The sequence below is a fragment of the Chiroxiphia lanceolata genome, chromosome 1 (assembly GCF_009829145.1).
Source record: "Chiroxiphia lanceolata isolate bChiLan1 chromosome 1, bChiLan1.pri, whole genome shotgun sequence".
NCBI classification, from domain to species: Eukaryota; Metazoa; Chordata; class Aves; order Passeriformes; family Pipridae; genus Chiroxiphia; species Chiroxiphia lanceolata.
In genome coordinates, this window is record NC_045637.1 from 117,804,419 (window position 1) to 117,822,814 (window position 18,396).

Below are 18,396 nucleotides of genomic sequence, written 5' to 3' on the forward strand. Positions count from 1 at the left end.
TAAGAAGAGTGGCAATGTGAGGTGGACCAGGAGGGATATAAAGAGGGTAGAAGATGCAGTGCTGCTAAGTTGAAAACTCTTTAAGAATAAGAGGAGACCTGTTTTTTGTCTCAAAGCACAAAATTAAGTAGAATGTTTTTGTTGGACCAATGCCTAAAGAACATAAGTGAGAAGACATGATTCACCGAGTCAGGCAGACAAACTTATTTTGAAGACTTCCATGTAGATATCTTGACTGTAATTGTAAGAGAATACTGTCTGGATTGTTTAAAATATTTCATCTTTCTCAGTGTGTTTTACACATTGCAATTTGCTTGGTAATATGATGTCCTTATGGTGATTGTGGTACAATATTGCACTCCTGCAAAGAAAATACAGCTGGGTTTTTACACTATTGGTTGTATTTTCTAACTACTCACAACTGCATATAGAACTTTTTATTCTTTTATGGTATGTTTATGTCTGTGTACTTACAATACACACACACACACACACACACACACACACACACATATATATAACAAATGTTTATATAGACAAATACTTTTTTTTATATTCTAACAACTTGTGAAGGCTACAAAAGATATGGATTAGAAAGGTCCCTAATTATTCAACACAGATGCCTGGAACAAGAGGAAGAGATTTGTTTTACAAAAGAGATGTTTAAATTAGCTTGTACTGCTCAAATAGGCAAGAAGTCATTACAAATAACATTGAAAAGTGACATGCTATTTAGGCATTTTTCTATTTCATTGATGTAGTTCCCACAGACCAAAGTTTGTCTACACGTAATTTGCAGGATCAGAGCCCTCAAAATTTAGTAAAGGATCCTTGAGTTTTCAGCTTCAGATAGAAAGTAATAATCTACTTTTTACTTTCATGTTAGACATCTTCTTCAAGAATGGATGTAAGTTCACTATAATTTTGCACCAGCAATATTTGAGATATTTCTCATGCTTCATCACTGACTGGGTTACACATTAGCTGACAGTGACTTGTCTTCACAGTGCTAGGGTTAATTCTGTGTATCAAATGTGGAAACTATGATGAAGGAAGAAAGTAAGCTCTTTCTTAAGGTATTCTTCTAATGTATTCTTTTGTAATAATAAAAAGAAACAGAATTTAATATTAGAGGGGTTTTTGGTATAGCTGATTGACTATGATTATGAAGTGTTCTAACCTAATAGGAAATATTTTTCATAAACAATGAGGGAATTTTAGATCAGTTTTTTCTCAAGGGAAACTGGCTTCCACAAAGATGAGCAATTATAAAAGTATCCCTTTATAAAACATGGAAAGGGAAATCCTCCCTTGATTCCCATTGGCTTCTCTAGCTGTAAGGTTTCACCTGTAACCTCTGCTCATATCTTTAAAAACATATATGTATTATCTGTTTAGTTTTTGCAACTGTTGAAATCTGAATAGTTCCAGAAGGAGACTCCTTGTCAGCTTTCTGATGGAGTACAGTCTCTTCATTCAGTTAAGCATCATGTTTGGCACCAAAAACTGGGACTAACTTGTATTTGACTCTTCTGCTCTCTCTTAGTATTTCTTAATTCTGCACGAAAGTTGGAAATAATTCCATTTTATGATCTATCTTATTTTTGTATTCAATCTACAAGTAAATACCATTTAAGGAATGAGGCTACAAGTAAAAGCCATTTAAGCAGGGAGGATTATTTTCGTCCTGTTACAGCTGCAAGGAATGTTTCATTGTGGTACCATATTTTGTGTTGCTGTGCTGAAAAAGATATTTATGGATATTTTCACATTTCCTACATCTTACTCATGCAAGGAAAGATAATGACAGACTTTTCTTTCTTTCTTTTTTATTTTTTATTTATTTTTTTTTAATTAGGGTTCCAGTTCAGTTTTAAAAGTTCAGCATGAGCTAATTTGGAGCTAGTTAAATGCTTAGGAGAAATCTGTTTGCTTTCACATAGAACTCCCATTAACATGCCAGCTACAGTTGTATTGAAACAAGCTCAGATGACTTTGTGTCCCCACAGCGGAAGGAGATTTAAACTTTGAAATAAAAAGGTCATGAAGATCTTATTTAAGTAGAAGCTGGGTAAACTGGAAGCACTCTGTGGGAAGTGAGTTATGGACAACTCTAAGTAACAGCCATCGTACTTGTAAATTTGAGCAATGTGTTTGTACTTTAGAGCAATTTCATTCATATATTTCAGAGCACTGAAAAGATCACCAATTTCTACATGGGCTGTCGTTGTATATTCCTTGTGAATCCAATATGCAACTTGAGATGAGGTTTGTGGAGCTATAGCTGTGAGAATTTGGAGAGACCTATGGATGCAGGAGTCTTAAACCTGAGGTTCTCTGCCAACAATTCTGTGAATAAAGTTGAGCTGCATATCAAACTAATGTGGACATTTATAATTCTGTATTAAGGACCATGTTCTGACTACATTTCTGATGTTTGGCGAGTGACATTGTTAGTCAGGGAAAACAAGTTCAATCAGAATCTGAAGCTGACTGATGATTAAATTTGGCTAGAAACTGTAAAAATAGTTGACATGGTAGCAACACAAGGGTGTACAGTATAATGTCATTTTTAATGTGTCATCATAATTTAACACTGGTCTTTCGGTTTGATAATAATTAACATTCCTTGATTGTTTGTATTTGGCTTACAGTATGTCTCAATGTTATGTGTTGAGAGTTGTAAAAGGTGCATGACTGTGCTGTTTCTGTTCAAGTTGTTTCTAACTAAAAACTTCACTGTCCAGTGTTCTTTCAATAAGGGTACCTATTACAATATTTACATTATTTTAGGTATAGAGAAACTGGCTTTTCAACCAAACTGAATGATGCATCTCAATATTCAAGAGCGTATGTGTGTGTGTGTGTGTGTACCTATATATGCATGCACATACACATGTATGTGTTTATTGGTTTAAACAAGGTCTCTCACTTCTTTCCTACCCACCTCACGCTTCTCAAATCTCAGGCATCTGGCAGGAATCAAGACTTTTCATGTAAGCTGAAAGTTATAAGTCTCAGGAATAATATACTCTCTTACAGTGATATTCACTAGAACTTCTGTCCCCAAAATTCCGCAGATCAAATAGTATTAAATAAAGGTCTAATGACTAATAGATTCCAGATAATGCAGGATTCTTCTGTCTACATGAGTAGCTTAGTGATTCAAATGACTGTGTCTTTTTATCCCTTTGATACTCTGGGTTTATAGCCACTAAATTCCATATATGTTGGAATATTCCATTTTGATTCTTCTGATTCCACAATAGAAAACTTTTACCTTTCTTTTGTGTTCTAAGTATCTTCTATTGTTTCATGCCAAAAGGAAAATACTGACCCTTGAGCTGACCCAGAATAGTTGCTTTTCATTTGTTCAATTCTGTAGTAGTTAAATTTTTATTATATTTCTAGTCTTCTCTCTCAAGTAATAAAGGAGATACTTTCAATAAAGTTTGAAGATCAGCAACAAAACTATAGGCAATTTTTCAGTTTGTTAACATCGACTGAAAGACTATCCTTCTTATAAAAGTTAAATAATTAGTGAAGAAATAAACTCTGAATATTCCTATTAATTCCAGTGTTTCTTTGGTAAAGTTTAATCTTATAGTTCAAATACTATTCTTATAATATACTTGCACATAAATTAAATGAAGGAATTTGGTTATAGCTCTTGAAACAATGAAAAAACATACAGTGTAATGCATAAATCTTAATAGTAATGCACATACAAATCTATTTTAGCTTAACAATATGAAATAACCAAAATATATTTGGGACTGTGACAGGATTTGTGTGAGCTTTCTCCTTTGAAAGGATGCTCCTGGCTTTGAATTTCAAACACTACCTTCTGTAGCAAATGAACAAAAGTAATCCTCTTTTTTTTAGGAAAACCAGCTAATTGCATGTCTGCCTCACATTCAATTAAATCTTTGGTGATGGGCTTTGAAGGGTGTGTTTTATATTTTCCTTTCTTTTGTTTGGGCTGGTTTTGGGTTGGGGTGTTTTTGGTTTGTTTTTTTGTTGTAAATATTTGCTGAGAAGTTCCTGATACCACTGTTAAACTGTTCTTTGAAGGAAGCTTTGACAAAATTTCTAGTTTGAAATAGGAACCTGAAAAGTACAAAGCTGATGGGAGGAGAGTGCCATCCTCCCTGTTGCCTGAGAATTATTTTTTTCGTGTGAAAGCAACATAAGTTTTAATAGAAAAACTAATGGTAGCAAGGTAGACTAAAACAACCTAATTTTGGTCTGAAAGTAATATACCATTATACAGTAATATACTGTATTTATTAAATTTGGGTTGTTTGAGTACTTTTTCCATTGTTTTCCAAGCATCATTCTAAATATAATATCCTGTTTGGTCATCACTACTTGGATAATGTGAATGGTACCCATTATTGAAAGGTAGTCTGTATTTGTACTAATACAGAGAATGCCAGTTTAGAAATGAGCCTGATTGCATGGTTCATTTTGTTCTCCTTTGTAGAGCCAGGCTGCGGCCCACTACAAAGGCACTAAACATGCCAAGAAGCTCAAAGCACTGGAAGCCATGAAAAATAAGCAGAAATCTGTTACTACCAAGGACAGCGCAAAGACTACCTTCACTTCCATCACTACCAATACCATCAATACCAGCTCTGACAAAACAGGTTAAGCGACAATCTTTGTTGGTTTCATTTGTTTTGGTTTTGGTTTGCTCTGTGTTTTGGTTTGGTTTGGGTTTTTTTCTTGTTTAATTCCATGTTTGTTTGTTTATGTGCTTGCCACATTTATTCATGCTCGATCCATCTTTCTGTGTGATATTGATTTCTTTTAGTCCTTTCAGTAGGCTGGTGAGATTTTGATAGTCATGTAGCCGATTTCTCTTAGTGAAAAGAGGCTTGACATTCTTTTACGATGGAATGCAATACTCATGACTTGATTAACATATCAACTGATCTAAACCTCCTGGTCTGTATGCAGTATCTCTCTATAAATTATTATATATAGCACATTACTTTTAACCGCAATGTATTAAATTTCACTATTTGTGTCTAAAGCCTCTTAAAAAGCATTTTCAGTAAAAACCTAATTTTCATAAATTTCAAACATTACATTATTGTTTTAAAATGGATATTGCATGGTTTTTAATTGGAAAGAGCTGTATAACCTCTATTCCACACAATCAGGTAAGTGCTATTGATGCCAGTTATTCTGCTTAAATGAGTCTTCAGACTGAAATAATAGCTTTTAAATCATTGTATGGGTAAAAGTTGCTTCTTTGCAAATAAAATCTATGTATTTGTAAAGTCAACAGGATTTGGTTAAGATTGCATTTGAATTATGTAGCTATTGCTGGAAATATCAATGGAAGGTTGGAAGATCACTGAGGTGTAGTCTAGTGTCTCACAAGGTGTGACTTCTCTTGCGTATAAAGGGATACAGTTTACCTATTTAGTCATAACCAACCCCAACTCTCCAAACAAGACAAAAGTAAGCATAACAAAAAAAAAGCTAAAGCTCTGAAACATCAGAGACCTACCTACTGATGCTGAAAACTGTTCATTTGGAACCAGTCCTGATGCAGTAAGTTAAGCATTGTAAATGGATATGCGCTAACCAAATAATATAACAGAAAAGTACCTTGCAGACATGTGTGGTACCTTTCTTAAGATACATCTTCTCTACATTTGTTATAGACAGGTATCTTTTTGTCTCTCTCTCTCTCTCTCTCTCTCTTCGTTATACCCTTTATTATGGACAGCATATGTTTTATGGAGATTTATAATCTAATTATAATGCGATGACTTCAAAAAACATTTGCTACATTATTTTTGTGTTTGTTAAAAAAAAAGAACACGTTCTGAGAACTTTTGTATCATGAATCAAACAAAGCATGGGAGAATAGGAACAATGTCAAACATTATTTGTGAAAATATGTGTTTCTAAACACACAAGTACCTTTAAAAGTTTTTCCTGGTGTTACTTGTTGGCATATTCAGAACAGGAAGGAGGATGTTTTGTGAAAGGAGTGATTTATTTTTTTCCAGTATGGTCTAGTGGTCAGAGAAAATAACTGAAGAAAAGAGAGATCTTTTAAAGCTTTAAAATGTATTATTCAAAAGTTTTTATCTTATGCTGTGTAAGTTTGAAGGATTTTCCAAGGTGCCTTAAAACCAGTGTGTCTTTCCATCAAGCTTTGAATTAGATCCCTGACAAGGTATATGAACTGTCTTATATCCAAGGTCAATAGTACAAATCAGTTTTTATATTGGCATAAGTAAGAAAATATCAGAAATCTAGTTGCACACACAAGTAATGGCCTATGCAGGAGGTTTCTCAGCTTTACACATTGTTTCTAACTTTCTGGATTAATTTCGTAGAATGTGTGTATACATATGTGTATGTACATGTATAAATATATGCATTCTATTTAAGAAATACTGACCTTTATGGTATTTTAAAAGACAAATATTGAGGTTAATTGACAAACAACCCTAAATTAGACAATTTCTTAAAATATTGAGACCCTCATTCAACTATTGGCAAAAGCCCTATTCAATCAGTGGTATTCAAAGGAAGGTGGCAAGTTCTACCCAGATACAGTTATTACAGGTCAGATGATGTGACCTGATGTGACTGGCAGCAGAATAACACCCTTGGTGTAAATTATCCTTTGTCAAGTATGTATATTTATACATGTGAGGAAAAAAAAAATAATTGGGTAACCAAAAGGATGAAATTTTTCTGTCTACTATGACAAGTTAAAAATTTCATAAATTGAATTTTCTTTTCTTTCCAGTTGTTTTTATATCTTATATTTGCTTGATAAAAATTTTAAGGGCAAAATTATTTCAGAAAGCCAGAATAACCTCAGAATATACTGTACTGTGAGTTTGCACATATTTAAATGATTACTGTGAAAGTCAAATAGTCTGATAGTACTATGCAGTTCTTAGGGAGTAGTTGTACTAATGAATATAATTCATTGATTAATCCTTCATAACTAGAAATAAGTTTTGTTACTAAGGCCATGTACTTGTGATCATTTGGAACAAAAGATTTTTCTACAGTATTTTTAAGCTGTCTGCTGAAGATTAATACTTGATCCTAAATACACTGAGGATAGGGTCATGTTCATATCACCTCTTATATATCATCTGCAGCAGTGGTTAAATGGTGAATTGCATGTCAGTCACAGCACATTGGTCAGCACAGGGTACACTGGTTCCATGTACCCTTAGCAGCCCCAGTAAACAAAATGTCATCAGGAAATCTGCAGTGCTATGCAATGAGGATTATGAAAGAGATCACACAGTATACAAACTGATTCAAGAGCTAAAGCAGCAATTTGTTATGTTGCTTATTCTGGAAGTGTTTTGTTAGATGTGGCGCCAGCATGTGTTATTGGCACTGTGCAGCTCTCAATGTAAGCAAATTCCTTAAAACCTCTCATACGTGATTCCTGGTGTTTAAATTACGTGTTAAGGAGAAAACATAAAATATGGGGTCATTTTGCTCATTCTGTGAAAGTTGCTAATTTATTGGTTTTCCCTTTAAACAAACTTTTAGTATTATTAGAAGGCTTGAACTTGAAAAATCTTTGGGGGAATAAAATATCATGAATAGTTATGTTGACAGCCGCAGTGGCCAGACACAATGGGCAATGCTATTCTCAAAATGTGGGAACTTTCTTATCAGTTCTATTATTTAACATCTTTCTTTTATCTGTATTTACCATTTTTTGTGTTATACTTGCTGTCACTTAGGACAGAAAACGTGACCATTCCAAGGCAAAATCTACTTTATGGTATCATACAAGCCAGATTTCAGTATTTCTTGATTTTCCAAGGGGTGACAATGAAAATTCATATTTTTATTTTTGTTATATATTTACACACATGCATATATGCCTTTATTATTGCTTTTGAATGTTACACACTATGTCTTAAATCCTTTGTACTTAAATGCAATGAACAACTCTTAAAAACAGAGAAAAATGTTATGAGCAGAAATAGTGTGTATCTGGGCCAAGGCACAGACAAGATCATCTATCACTAGTACAGTCTTAACAGCTAAGAGGTCCCTGTGGTGTCAGAGAACCAAATATTGGCACCCATCCCAAAAAGCTTACAGTTCTACATAAGATGAAGGACAGCTTAGGGAGACAGGCACTGTAAGTGTAACAGGCAGGTGTTTTAAAGGAGTGGTAACATAAACATGTTCAAATAATAAAGGCATCACAAGAAATGAAAACACTGAGGTATGGATGAGAAGAAAAAGGAAGAGATTTGTTTTCTTCTCAGATACTGAACATATGTGTGGGTAACAGCATGGAGAAAAGCATAAGTTCTCTTATTTTTTCTTCACTGAGACATGAAAATTCTTCTGTGGAAAAAAAATTTAGTTTCACTACCTCTTTACAATCTTTTTTTTTTCCCCCTTTTTTTTTATCTAAGACATGATAAGATATTTCTAGTCAACAGATGAAACTTGTTCCTGAAATACCAATTTCAGTCCAGCTGGGATAATTCTGAAATAGAGAGTACTTGGAGTGGGAGAGAACAATATTCTGGCATGGTCTTGGGCATAAAAGTGAAGGTGGGAGAAAGAAAGAAATTAGAAATGCTGTGGTAAGTCAGGGTAAACTCTGAAGGAGAAGGAAAGGAATATGGCATGAAACAAAAATGTTGAGAAAGATATGCAAGAGTTTGGTAGCCACAATACTACTGGATCAAAGAATGTTTGAGGCATCTGAAGATTGACAAGATCACCCTTCCAGGTCAGAGTGGAGTTAGCCTGAGCACAATGCCGAGTATCTTTTTCAGCTGAGTTTTGAGTATCTTCACAACCTTTTGTTGGCAACTCATTCTACAGTTTGACCAGCCTTAGAATAAAGAAGAGTAAAGAAGTTTTTCTTATATTTCAGTCCAACTTCCTTTATTTCAGTTTCTGGGTGTTTTGTCTTCTCCTCTCACTGGAAACCATGAGAAGAGTCTCTGTCTCTGTCTTTTTTATTCCCTGATCTCATAGGTATTTATATACACTGCTGGCTTATGTTTCAAGTAGTGCCCACCAGGATTCCAGGTCCTTCTTCACAAAGATACTGTCCAGATGCTTAACCCCAGCCCAGACTGCTGTGTAGGGTTATTGCTTCCCAGCTGTGGGACTTTTGCACTTCCCTTCACTGAACTTCAGGGGACTCCTGTTATCCAGCTTCCCCAGTCAATCCAGGTCCCTCTGAATGGCAACGCAACCCATCTAGTATATCAGGTGCTCCTCTCAGTTTTTAACCATCAGCAAGCTTGTTAAAGGTGCACTCTGTCCCATTATCATTAATGAAGACTTCTAAAAATGTTGGGCAATCTGTTCTAGTTCACAGTCACCTGTACAGTAAAGAAGCATTTTCTACCCATTGCCTCTTGTCCTATTGCTTGGCACCACTGAAAAGAGCCTGGCTCCATCTTCTTGGCACACTCCTTTCATATACTTACAGACGTTGATAAGGCCCCCTCTCAGTCATCTCTTCTTGAGGATGAACAGGCCCAACTCTCTCAGCCTTTCTTCCTAAGAGAGATACTGCAGTCCCGCAGTCATCTTTGTAGCTCTCTGCTGGACCTGCTCCAGGAGCTCCATGTATCTCTTTTACTGGGGAGCCCAGAACTGGACACAGCACTCCAGATGCAGCCTCACCAGGGGTGAGTAGAAGGGCCAGATCACATCCCACGCCCTGCTGGCAATGCTCTTCCTTAATGTACCCCAGGATACCACTGGCCTTCTTGGCCACAAGGACACACTGCTGGCTCATGGACAGCTCATCATCTAGCAGGACCCACAGGTCCTTTTCTGCAGAGCTGCTTTCAAGCAGGTTGGCCCCCAGCCTGGTGCATGGGGTTATTTTTCCCCACATGCAGGACTCTGCTCCTGCCTTTGTTGAATTTCAAAAAGTTTTTCTCTCTTCCCATCCCTCCAATTTGTGAAGGTCCTGCTGAGGGGCTGCACAGCCCTCTGGGGTATTGGCCACTCCTCACAGCTTTGTGTCATCAGCAAACTTGCTGAGGAGACATCTGCCCCTTCATCCAACTCATTGATGAATAAGTTAAACAATACTGGGCCCTGTATTAAACCCTGGGGGACAACACTAGTGACAGGCCTCCAAATAGACCCTGTACCACTGATTACAACTCTTTGGAATCCTCCATTCACCTCAATACCCACTCATCCAGTCCACAGTTCCTGAGTTTGCCTATGAGAATATTGTGAGAGACAGTGCCAAAAGCCTTGCTGAAATTGAGATAGACAATATCTGCTGCTCTCCTCTCATCAATCCAGGTGGCTGTTTCATTGCGCAAAGCAACCAGGTTGGTCAAACATGATTTACCTGTAATGAATCCATGCTGACTACTTCTGATCACCTTCTTGTCATCCATGTGGATAGAGATGCCCTCCAGAAAGAGGCACTCCATCACCTTTCCAGGAATTGAGATGGGGCTGACTGGCTGGTAGTTCCCTGGCTCCTTCTTGCCCTTTTTGAAGACTGGGGTAACATTTTCTTTCTTCCAGTCTTCAGGCACCTCACCTTTCAAAGATGATCATGAACATCCTAGCTAAGGTGTCTGCCAGCTCTCTCAGCACTCATGGATCCATCCCATCAGGGCCCATGGACTTGTGGATGTCAGGTTTGCCTGGCAGTTCTCTAACCAAATCCTCCTGGATGAAGGGAAAGTTGTCTTTCTGACATACCTTTACCCTGGTCTCCTAGGTCAGAGATTCCTAATTTTGTTTGTTTGTTTGTTTAGAAAAACATGAACCCTTTTCTCATCTAATATTTTAGGCATGGAAAGAAAATTATTGCCTAATAAAGGTAAATTGCTAGAGTATGTATGATATAGTAATAAAATATTAACTTCATCTTTCTCATATTATCTTCAACCATAGGTGTCCTAGTGAGCGCGTCCTATTAGAACATTGTGTCTCTCAGGTCTCTAGTAAGAAATCAAGGGACTTTGCTATCAGTCAGCATGTAATGCTTTAGTTAAGGCTCAAAACTTCTGTTCTAAATTGTAGGGAAAACTTCAAACATAGTGCTTAAATGAATACTTGTTTGTGTGAATACTTATAGATGGACAACATATAACTGAGTATTATGACACTAGTTTCATTTAGAAATATAAAGAAATATACTTTGATTGTATTTATATTAATATGTTATTGCATGTTTAATTGCAATATATGCTCTTCTTTGTTCAAGATCTGTTGTTTACTATTGTTTCCTCCAATATCACAGATTAGCACACCTTGCTTACTTTCTTTTATCACTTAAGTGGTCAAAGCCATGTGTTACATCAGTCCTGTACACAGATGTATTTGTGCAGTTCCTGCTTCAGGTCCAGAACCTGTAATGGAAAGAAAGTCCCATTTTAAAATGAAAATCAATTTCCTCATATCTCCCCTTTCCTTTTATTTACACTTTAATTTTATCTCCCTCACATTCAGCTATTTATAATAAACATACATTTTGGCAATGGCTAGACTTAAATATTTGTGAGGGTTTCCATATATTAAGAATTACTGGATTATTTCTGGTATTGCTTGGTGTAGCTACCTTTTTTTTTCACTTATTCTTCACGTTACTTCTTTCATCTTTTGTTCTTCTTGACAAACTACCCTAATTTTTCCTTTCCTAAGGAAAGCTAAAGAAGACATACTGCTATATTTTTGATACTAACTTATTTATAATGTTAATATGTTAGAGATATATATATTATATACATTACATATATACACATATTTATATACATATATATGATATATATGACACATATATTAATTTATATTTAATTAAAAGTGTCACTATTTATTAGGATTTTTGTAGGCAGCAGATTTACTTGTAATCTTTTGTAACTAAAAGAAATTCTATTTTGAATAATACTACTAAAGTTAACTGTATTTAAAATTCAAAATATTATTTAATAATGTTTAAAATCTACTGATGTATACAGAAACAACTTACTGTGTGATCCCAATGTGCAATTTATTGGCACAACTTAGGCTGGGGCTACCTTTTTATATGTAATTATTATATTAAAGATGTTTAATTTAGGAATACAATTCAGTGCAGTCTGTTTGTTTAACTTAGCTGTTGTGTTTCCATATGTTTTATAATATCATAGAGTGTACTTTTGTTTCGGCAAATGATTTCTTCAGATCATTTCAGCATTGCTTAGGGCACAACAAAATTAACGGGCTAACTCTCGGTTCAGCTTGTGAGATGATGGATGTAAATTGATTTCCCTTAGAAGTCAATGTTTTACTACACATCAAAAATGAACAATGACCTTGAAGTTTGAATTTACTGCATATTAACTTGTTTGAGTTATTTTGCATGAATCATTCAAAAGTCGCAAATGTGAAATAGTAAATGAGGAGTAATTGCACGGTCATTAGCACAACACGGATGAATTTCAGAGCAAGCTATAAGTCTTCATAGACCACTTTCTACTCATCCAATTCCTAAAGTTGAACTTTTTCTTTTTTAATTTTATTTAAGTGAAAAATCTTTAAAAGCAACTATAGTCTGAAAGAGATGCTCTTATTTTCTGATTCTCATGTCATTTGCTTGGAAATTAGAAATTACTGTTTCACAGTTATCGGTTTTCTTAATCACATGCTTGGAAAAATCAGCCCAAACCAGCAAAATTAAACCCTGCAACACCATCTTTCACTTTAAATCATCTATGCTTGGCCTTACTATACTTCAGACAATGTGTAGCTAACTGCAGCACTTACTGTTATCAGCATTCTGCAGACTGTTGTACCAATTTTGTATTAGAGCTTGATGGCAATTTGGAAGACAATAGCTTCTCTTTTGATCTCTTTGTAGAACTAGGGCTTTTTCTTTCTTTCTTTCAGAGTGTAGCTAAATGGCGATATAAAAATTACAGTAATTTATGTGTGCCTCAATTGATCATGAATGTAAAATAAAATCCTTCTTTGCTTGCATCTATGTATGCTGAGAGCTCCATCATATGAACACCATGTATTTTTTGTGGGCCTGGCTGCCTTGACAACAATTTTATGCTTGAATAATCCTGCGGATAGAAACCACTGTCAGTCACAACATTTGTATCAGCCTATTGAACCAGTGTGAAAAGTCCAATACCAGCAAGAGTGTTGTTCATAGGTCTGAAAAGACTTTTCTGTTGAAATATTGAGTCTTTCATAGTATGTCAGGGAAATGTCAGCTTGACTGCTGCATGTCCATAGTGGTAACAACTAGAAATCTTCGGAGTAATATTCTTTTTATTAGGTGTCTGTTTATCATTTATTCATCAGTATTGCTCTAAATCAAGCACCACAGCAAACATCTGCTTGATGACTACTCATTCTTCATGGTGCATTTTGCTATTATGTAGGCAATGGCATTGACACTAGCTAGTATAAGTATGGCCAGTCTTCGCGAACGAAGATTTGGGAAGGGTCTTTGCCCTTCGAGCCTGCGCAGTGGATTTTTTAGGTGAGACACAGCGTGCGCTGAGCTGAGCCCACCCTTTAATCCTAAGGTTCATCTGCCGGGGCCGAGCAAGCTTGGACGGTGGCAGTGAGGTCCTCAGGACGTAGGTTTGTTTAGAGTGACCTTCTCTTAGATGGATGGCCTTACAGGGCTGACGAGTTCCATCTGCCCGGGGGACTCCTCTGACCGGGACCCGAACCCGGGCCGCGGCGGTGAAAGCGCCGCATCCTAACCACTAGCTAGTAGGACAGGTCTGAAGGCACTGCAGTTGTAGCCATTCAAATTGCAAAATAATCATAGCATTGCAGTCCTAGATCTTCTTTCAAGTTTTTATTGATTCAGAAGCATGTTACTGTTGAGTAATTGTTTATGGACTAATTTAGAATGGAGCAGAACCAATGCTCTCAGAGAGATGGTCAGATCTTGCAAGTATGGAATTTTTCAAATGAAAAGTGTCTGTTTCGAGGGCAACAAAAGAGTAGGTAGGTCTTCATTTCAGTGATCCATCTTTTTTCAAGGCGACATCATATTGAAATAGGAAGTAGTCTGTTATCTATTGAGGATTAGTCTTCTTTTGTGGGGGACATTTCTAAGCTAAAACCAACCTCATCTCCAAAGATGCTTTATAGCTCGCTTAGGTTATTTTCTTTTGTGTTTTCGTGTCACATCCTTACCATCCCTAAATCAAGAAAGGTGAGGAGTGTGGTTGAGAATATGAGTAAATGTACTGTGCTAAATGTTGGAGCCACTGCTGTATGATGCCCTTAGAGCACCATTCAGAGAGATCTAAAGACAGCCATAGCTGAAATAGTTGTATTAATAAACACAGGGGAATCTGCTTTACCCAGTCATTGACCATTTCATTTGACTTTCATGTTACAAAAACTCAGGACAGCAGAAATCATTATTTCTAACAGAGTATTCTATGTTCATATAGTAGATGTTTTCAGAAATAGGTCAAAGCTGAGTAATATTAAAAACTACTGTAACAATGTGAAGAACAATTTTATTTTGCAACAGTTGTAATTATTGTCTTCCATTTGATATTCCACAACTTTCAGTAATGTATTGAAATTCTTTGCAGATCAGTGATTTCTTTCCTCAGCTAGAGAAGTCTTATAGGTGAAATTCTTCCCTAGTGTGTCATTCTTTTGCTAGAATATACCTTTCACTTACTGTATTAATGGAGTTAGACTTCATAAATATTCATTTTATATTTGGTCCCCATCAAAGATTTAACAAACTGAAGTATCAGACAGGACCAAACACTTTCTCAGTTCCTGCCATTGTTCCCCTTCCTTACCCCTAAAGAAAAAAAGTATTGTGTTTTGAATTAGTGAATATATGGGAAAATACAAAAATCCATCTAACATGTAGTTGTTTTAAGGTTTACTAGCATTGCAATTCATCTAAATAAGCCTAAGCTAAATTTAAGCTAAGCTTAGGTTTTGTAAGGTATATTCAGCAGCAGCAAACATCAGATTATCTTGAGACAAAGCAATATCTGTTTGAGGAAGACATTATCTTCATGCACCTGAATTCTATGCTTCTTAGACTTAATGTAGTTTCCCCACATACTAAATGGCTTGCTTGAAGGTAGTTTGGGCAGGCCACACCTATAACTTCAGAATAGATATGTTCAGAGTCTCTTATTCTCAAGATTCATATAGTGTTTCAAACATTTTGAAGAATTATTGTGTATTTCTCATTTTATTTTATGTGCATTTTATACTCTTCTGTGATATATCAAACAGTGGTATTAAAACTCTTGTTTTATGGCATGTCCATAGCATAATTAGTACCAAAGGAGCTAGAACAATTTATGTAAATTAGAAATTAAGAACTATAGAATAATGTTATAGGAAACAAATGGATACAAAAATAAAGATAGGCTCATCAAGGGAAATAAAAAGGTGCTTTTAAGAGTAACAGGAACCAAGGAACTGTCTTAATAGATTTAATCTGAGAAGGGAAGAAACCAGTTTACTCATGTAAACTTGATGATAACGTTGATGTTTAAATGTTTTCCATGCTAATGGCAAGATTAAATGTATTTAACTACAAGTGCTAAATTAGACAACGGATCAAGAAAACTTGCATAAGAAAGTTTTAAAAGAAGCAGATAAAGAGTGTTCTGGATAACTGTTATATTTTTCTCTTCATTGTTGACACTGTAGAAAATCCAGAGAGCTAGAAAAAAGTTAACGTTGTGTCAATATTCACAAAAGGTAAACAGGATGAGTCAAGTACTTACAGGTCTATTAACCTGACACTAATCTTGTGAAAACTAAAGCAGCAGCTGGCAGATTACTAGAGTACTGAAGTAAATGAGATCAATTATATAATGATAATGAATACAAATTGATAGAAAGTCAGACTTCTCTGCCTAAAATTGTTTTTATGAGGTTAAATATTTGATTGACAAAGCGTAAGCATCCTGATGTTTTGTGTTTGCACGGCTCTAGAATGTGCAGAGGTTCAAAATTAACTGAGATACCAGAATGCTACAGAACGAAGATGGAACACATTAAGTAGCTTTAAGCCTGCTGATTATAGGCCTTGGAATGCAATCTTGAGGTGCAAGTTGGTGTAGAAATATTCCAATAAAATCCTTTTGGATAAGGTTTTAATTCTAATATAATCTTCCATCATCTGGTACCTGCAACTATAAAGTCTTTGGCATAAAAATTAGAGTTCTGAGCAAGTAATAAAGATGAGCTGTAGATCCAGTGCATCAAATGTTTTTAATATAGAAAAGACCCATATGGAATTTATTGAAAAGCTGGGGGATTTGATGTAAAGATGAGGTCAGCTTGGGAGTACAGGGCTAAATATCTGCTACACAGGAAACACTGGTATAGTGATGCTTCCAGAAAGCCTTGTGTAAAAAACCTTCTTTAAGAATGATGGAGGGATGTAAAGATTTTGGTTTATCTTATTACTGTAAATGAAATATATTATTTTTATTTCTTTATTCAAAGAATGTCATCAAATGGAAACTTAAGGAAGTTCTAATACAATTACTTAAGAATGAAATAAGACCTAATACTGAAAGACCTAATGCGATAGATCCATTCAACTTGAGTGTTTACTTTATCAAAAAGAATGTAAACACTATTTTGATTACAGTCTATAAAAATTTGCATGAAAACAACAATCTAATAGGAAAACAACTCCTAGTATTTGGAAGATGTGGCATTACTAAAGACTGAAATGGAAAATATTTCACAATCAAGATCAAAGTTCTTAACACTGAAAAGGATTATAAGATATACAAAATTTCATTTGAAATTCCATACTCATTTGACCAAAGCTATTAGGTTTGACTCAGGAATTAATAATGGAAGTCATCTGGAAAATGTTCTGTTTTTTGTCAGAGTAAACTGTGGACATGTGTACTTCTGGCTTCAAATGAATAATTTGTCTTCCTGACTCCTCCCTGAAAAAAAGTTTTTATTGCTTGGAGAATGCAGATCTTGTGTATTATACATTTGAGATATTCTGTAATGAAGTCCTCTAAGTGGCAAATATTATAAAACTTAAATTGAAATATGAGACCAATTTATTTTACTTCAGTCAAACAACATGCGTTTTGAAAGCTCAATAACTGATTCTTGAAGTATGTCCTACCTAGGTAATAAGACTATCTTTCTTTGTTTTGTACAGAACTGGACAAATAAATAGAGCTTGATTAAATAAAACCTTAGATAATTATGGTTGCTGGTGTAGGTTTGTCTGGATAGACAAAAGCTTTATGGTGAAAAGCTTTATCCTGTCTCAGTGTCCTTAATTATGTCAAAAAATTGACTCTGAAAATTGAAAATATTTTATTTCTCTGGAAGACTAATTTCTTTCTATAATTACACCTACTTTAGTATTTCTTTTTCTATCATTACTAGAATTTTAATTAAATGAGAATTTAATCTGTTTTAATTCACAAACTGTATACTGTCAAACATTATTCCTACTTCTTTCAATCAGAATTTAGTACTATTTCCCCTTCCTTGTTCTACTTCCTTATTCCACCTCTGACTATTTTTAAGACTTATATTAATCATTTTAGAAGATTCAGAAGGATTTATTTATTTAATCCAGTAGATCTGCACTGATCAAAGCATAGGTAGGTACATTAACTCGTGTTTCCAGATAAGTATTAGAGAGAATGCAAATTAAAAAAATCAGACTTTTTTATCATACTTTTCAAACGATCTCACGTCTGCTGGCAAATAACCATTTTCTTACATTAGAGCACTGAAATGAACTCTTTAGTTCATTCACCTTATCAGAGGAGTCCTGAGACAGCTGCCATGAAGTTTTAATCCCTTCCTTTGATACATTTTACTTTTTACTGTTTCTGGTTCATTTTCTGCTCTGCTGATTTAATAGCTGCAAGTTTCTAGCATCGTCTTAGCAGATCCTTCTGAAAGTTGCATCAACCGATTACCCACTACAGCTATCTAGTTGAATTTGCTTGAAGTAGTTGCCCTTAATAAACCAATATTTCCCAGTAGGGAAAGATGCTTCACTTTTTTCTTCCTTTCAGGTACTGGAAAATATCAGCAGCTATTGATGGCAGTACATAGGGAGTTTGAAATACATGACAGATATTGCCAAACAACCTTGTTATGCTTTTCCTGCACGTACATCATATCTGCTAGATCCCTGTTATGCCACCAGGCACAGGGCAAGGGCAATAGTTTGGAGAAGGATTAGTGTGCTATCTCCCTCTCAGAGTATGACTAGTGTAAGTGAACTTCAGCAGAGACTTGATACTTCAGTAGAGGGGACACTTTTAGTGTGTGTGTGTGTGCATGGGAGAGACAATGCTCACAGCCCTGGCGAGCATGCTACTTGGGGAACGCTTCTGAACAAAATCAGTAGCATGGCTCGCAGGAGCCAAACTG

General features: G+C 35.4%; 1 protein-coding gene across 3 annotated transcripts in view; it reads left to right on the plus strand.

Annotated features, from left to right (window-relative positions):
• ZNF385D (zinc finger protein 385D) overlaps positions 1-18,396 on the plus strand; it is a 411,627-nt gene that overhangs the window by 342,064 nt on the left and 51,167 nt on the right. For all 3 annotated transcript variants that reach the window (XM_032691549.1, XM_032691566.1, XM_032691559.1), the window contains one exon: positions 4,487-4,649. In XM_032691549.1, coding sequence (XP_032547440.1) covers positions 4,487-4,649 — 163 coding nt within the window. The remainder of the gene's footprint in view (positions 1-4,486; positions 4,650-18,396) is intronic.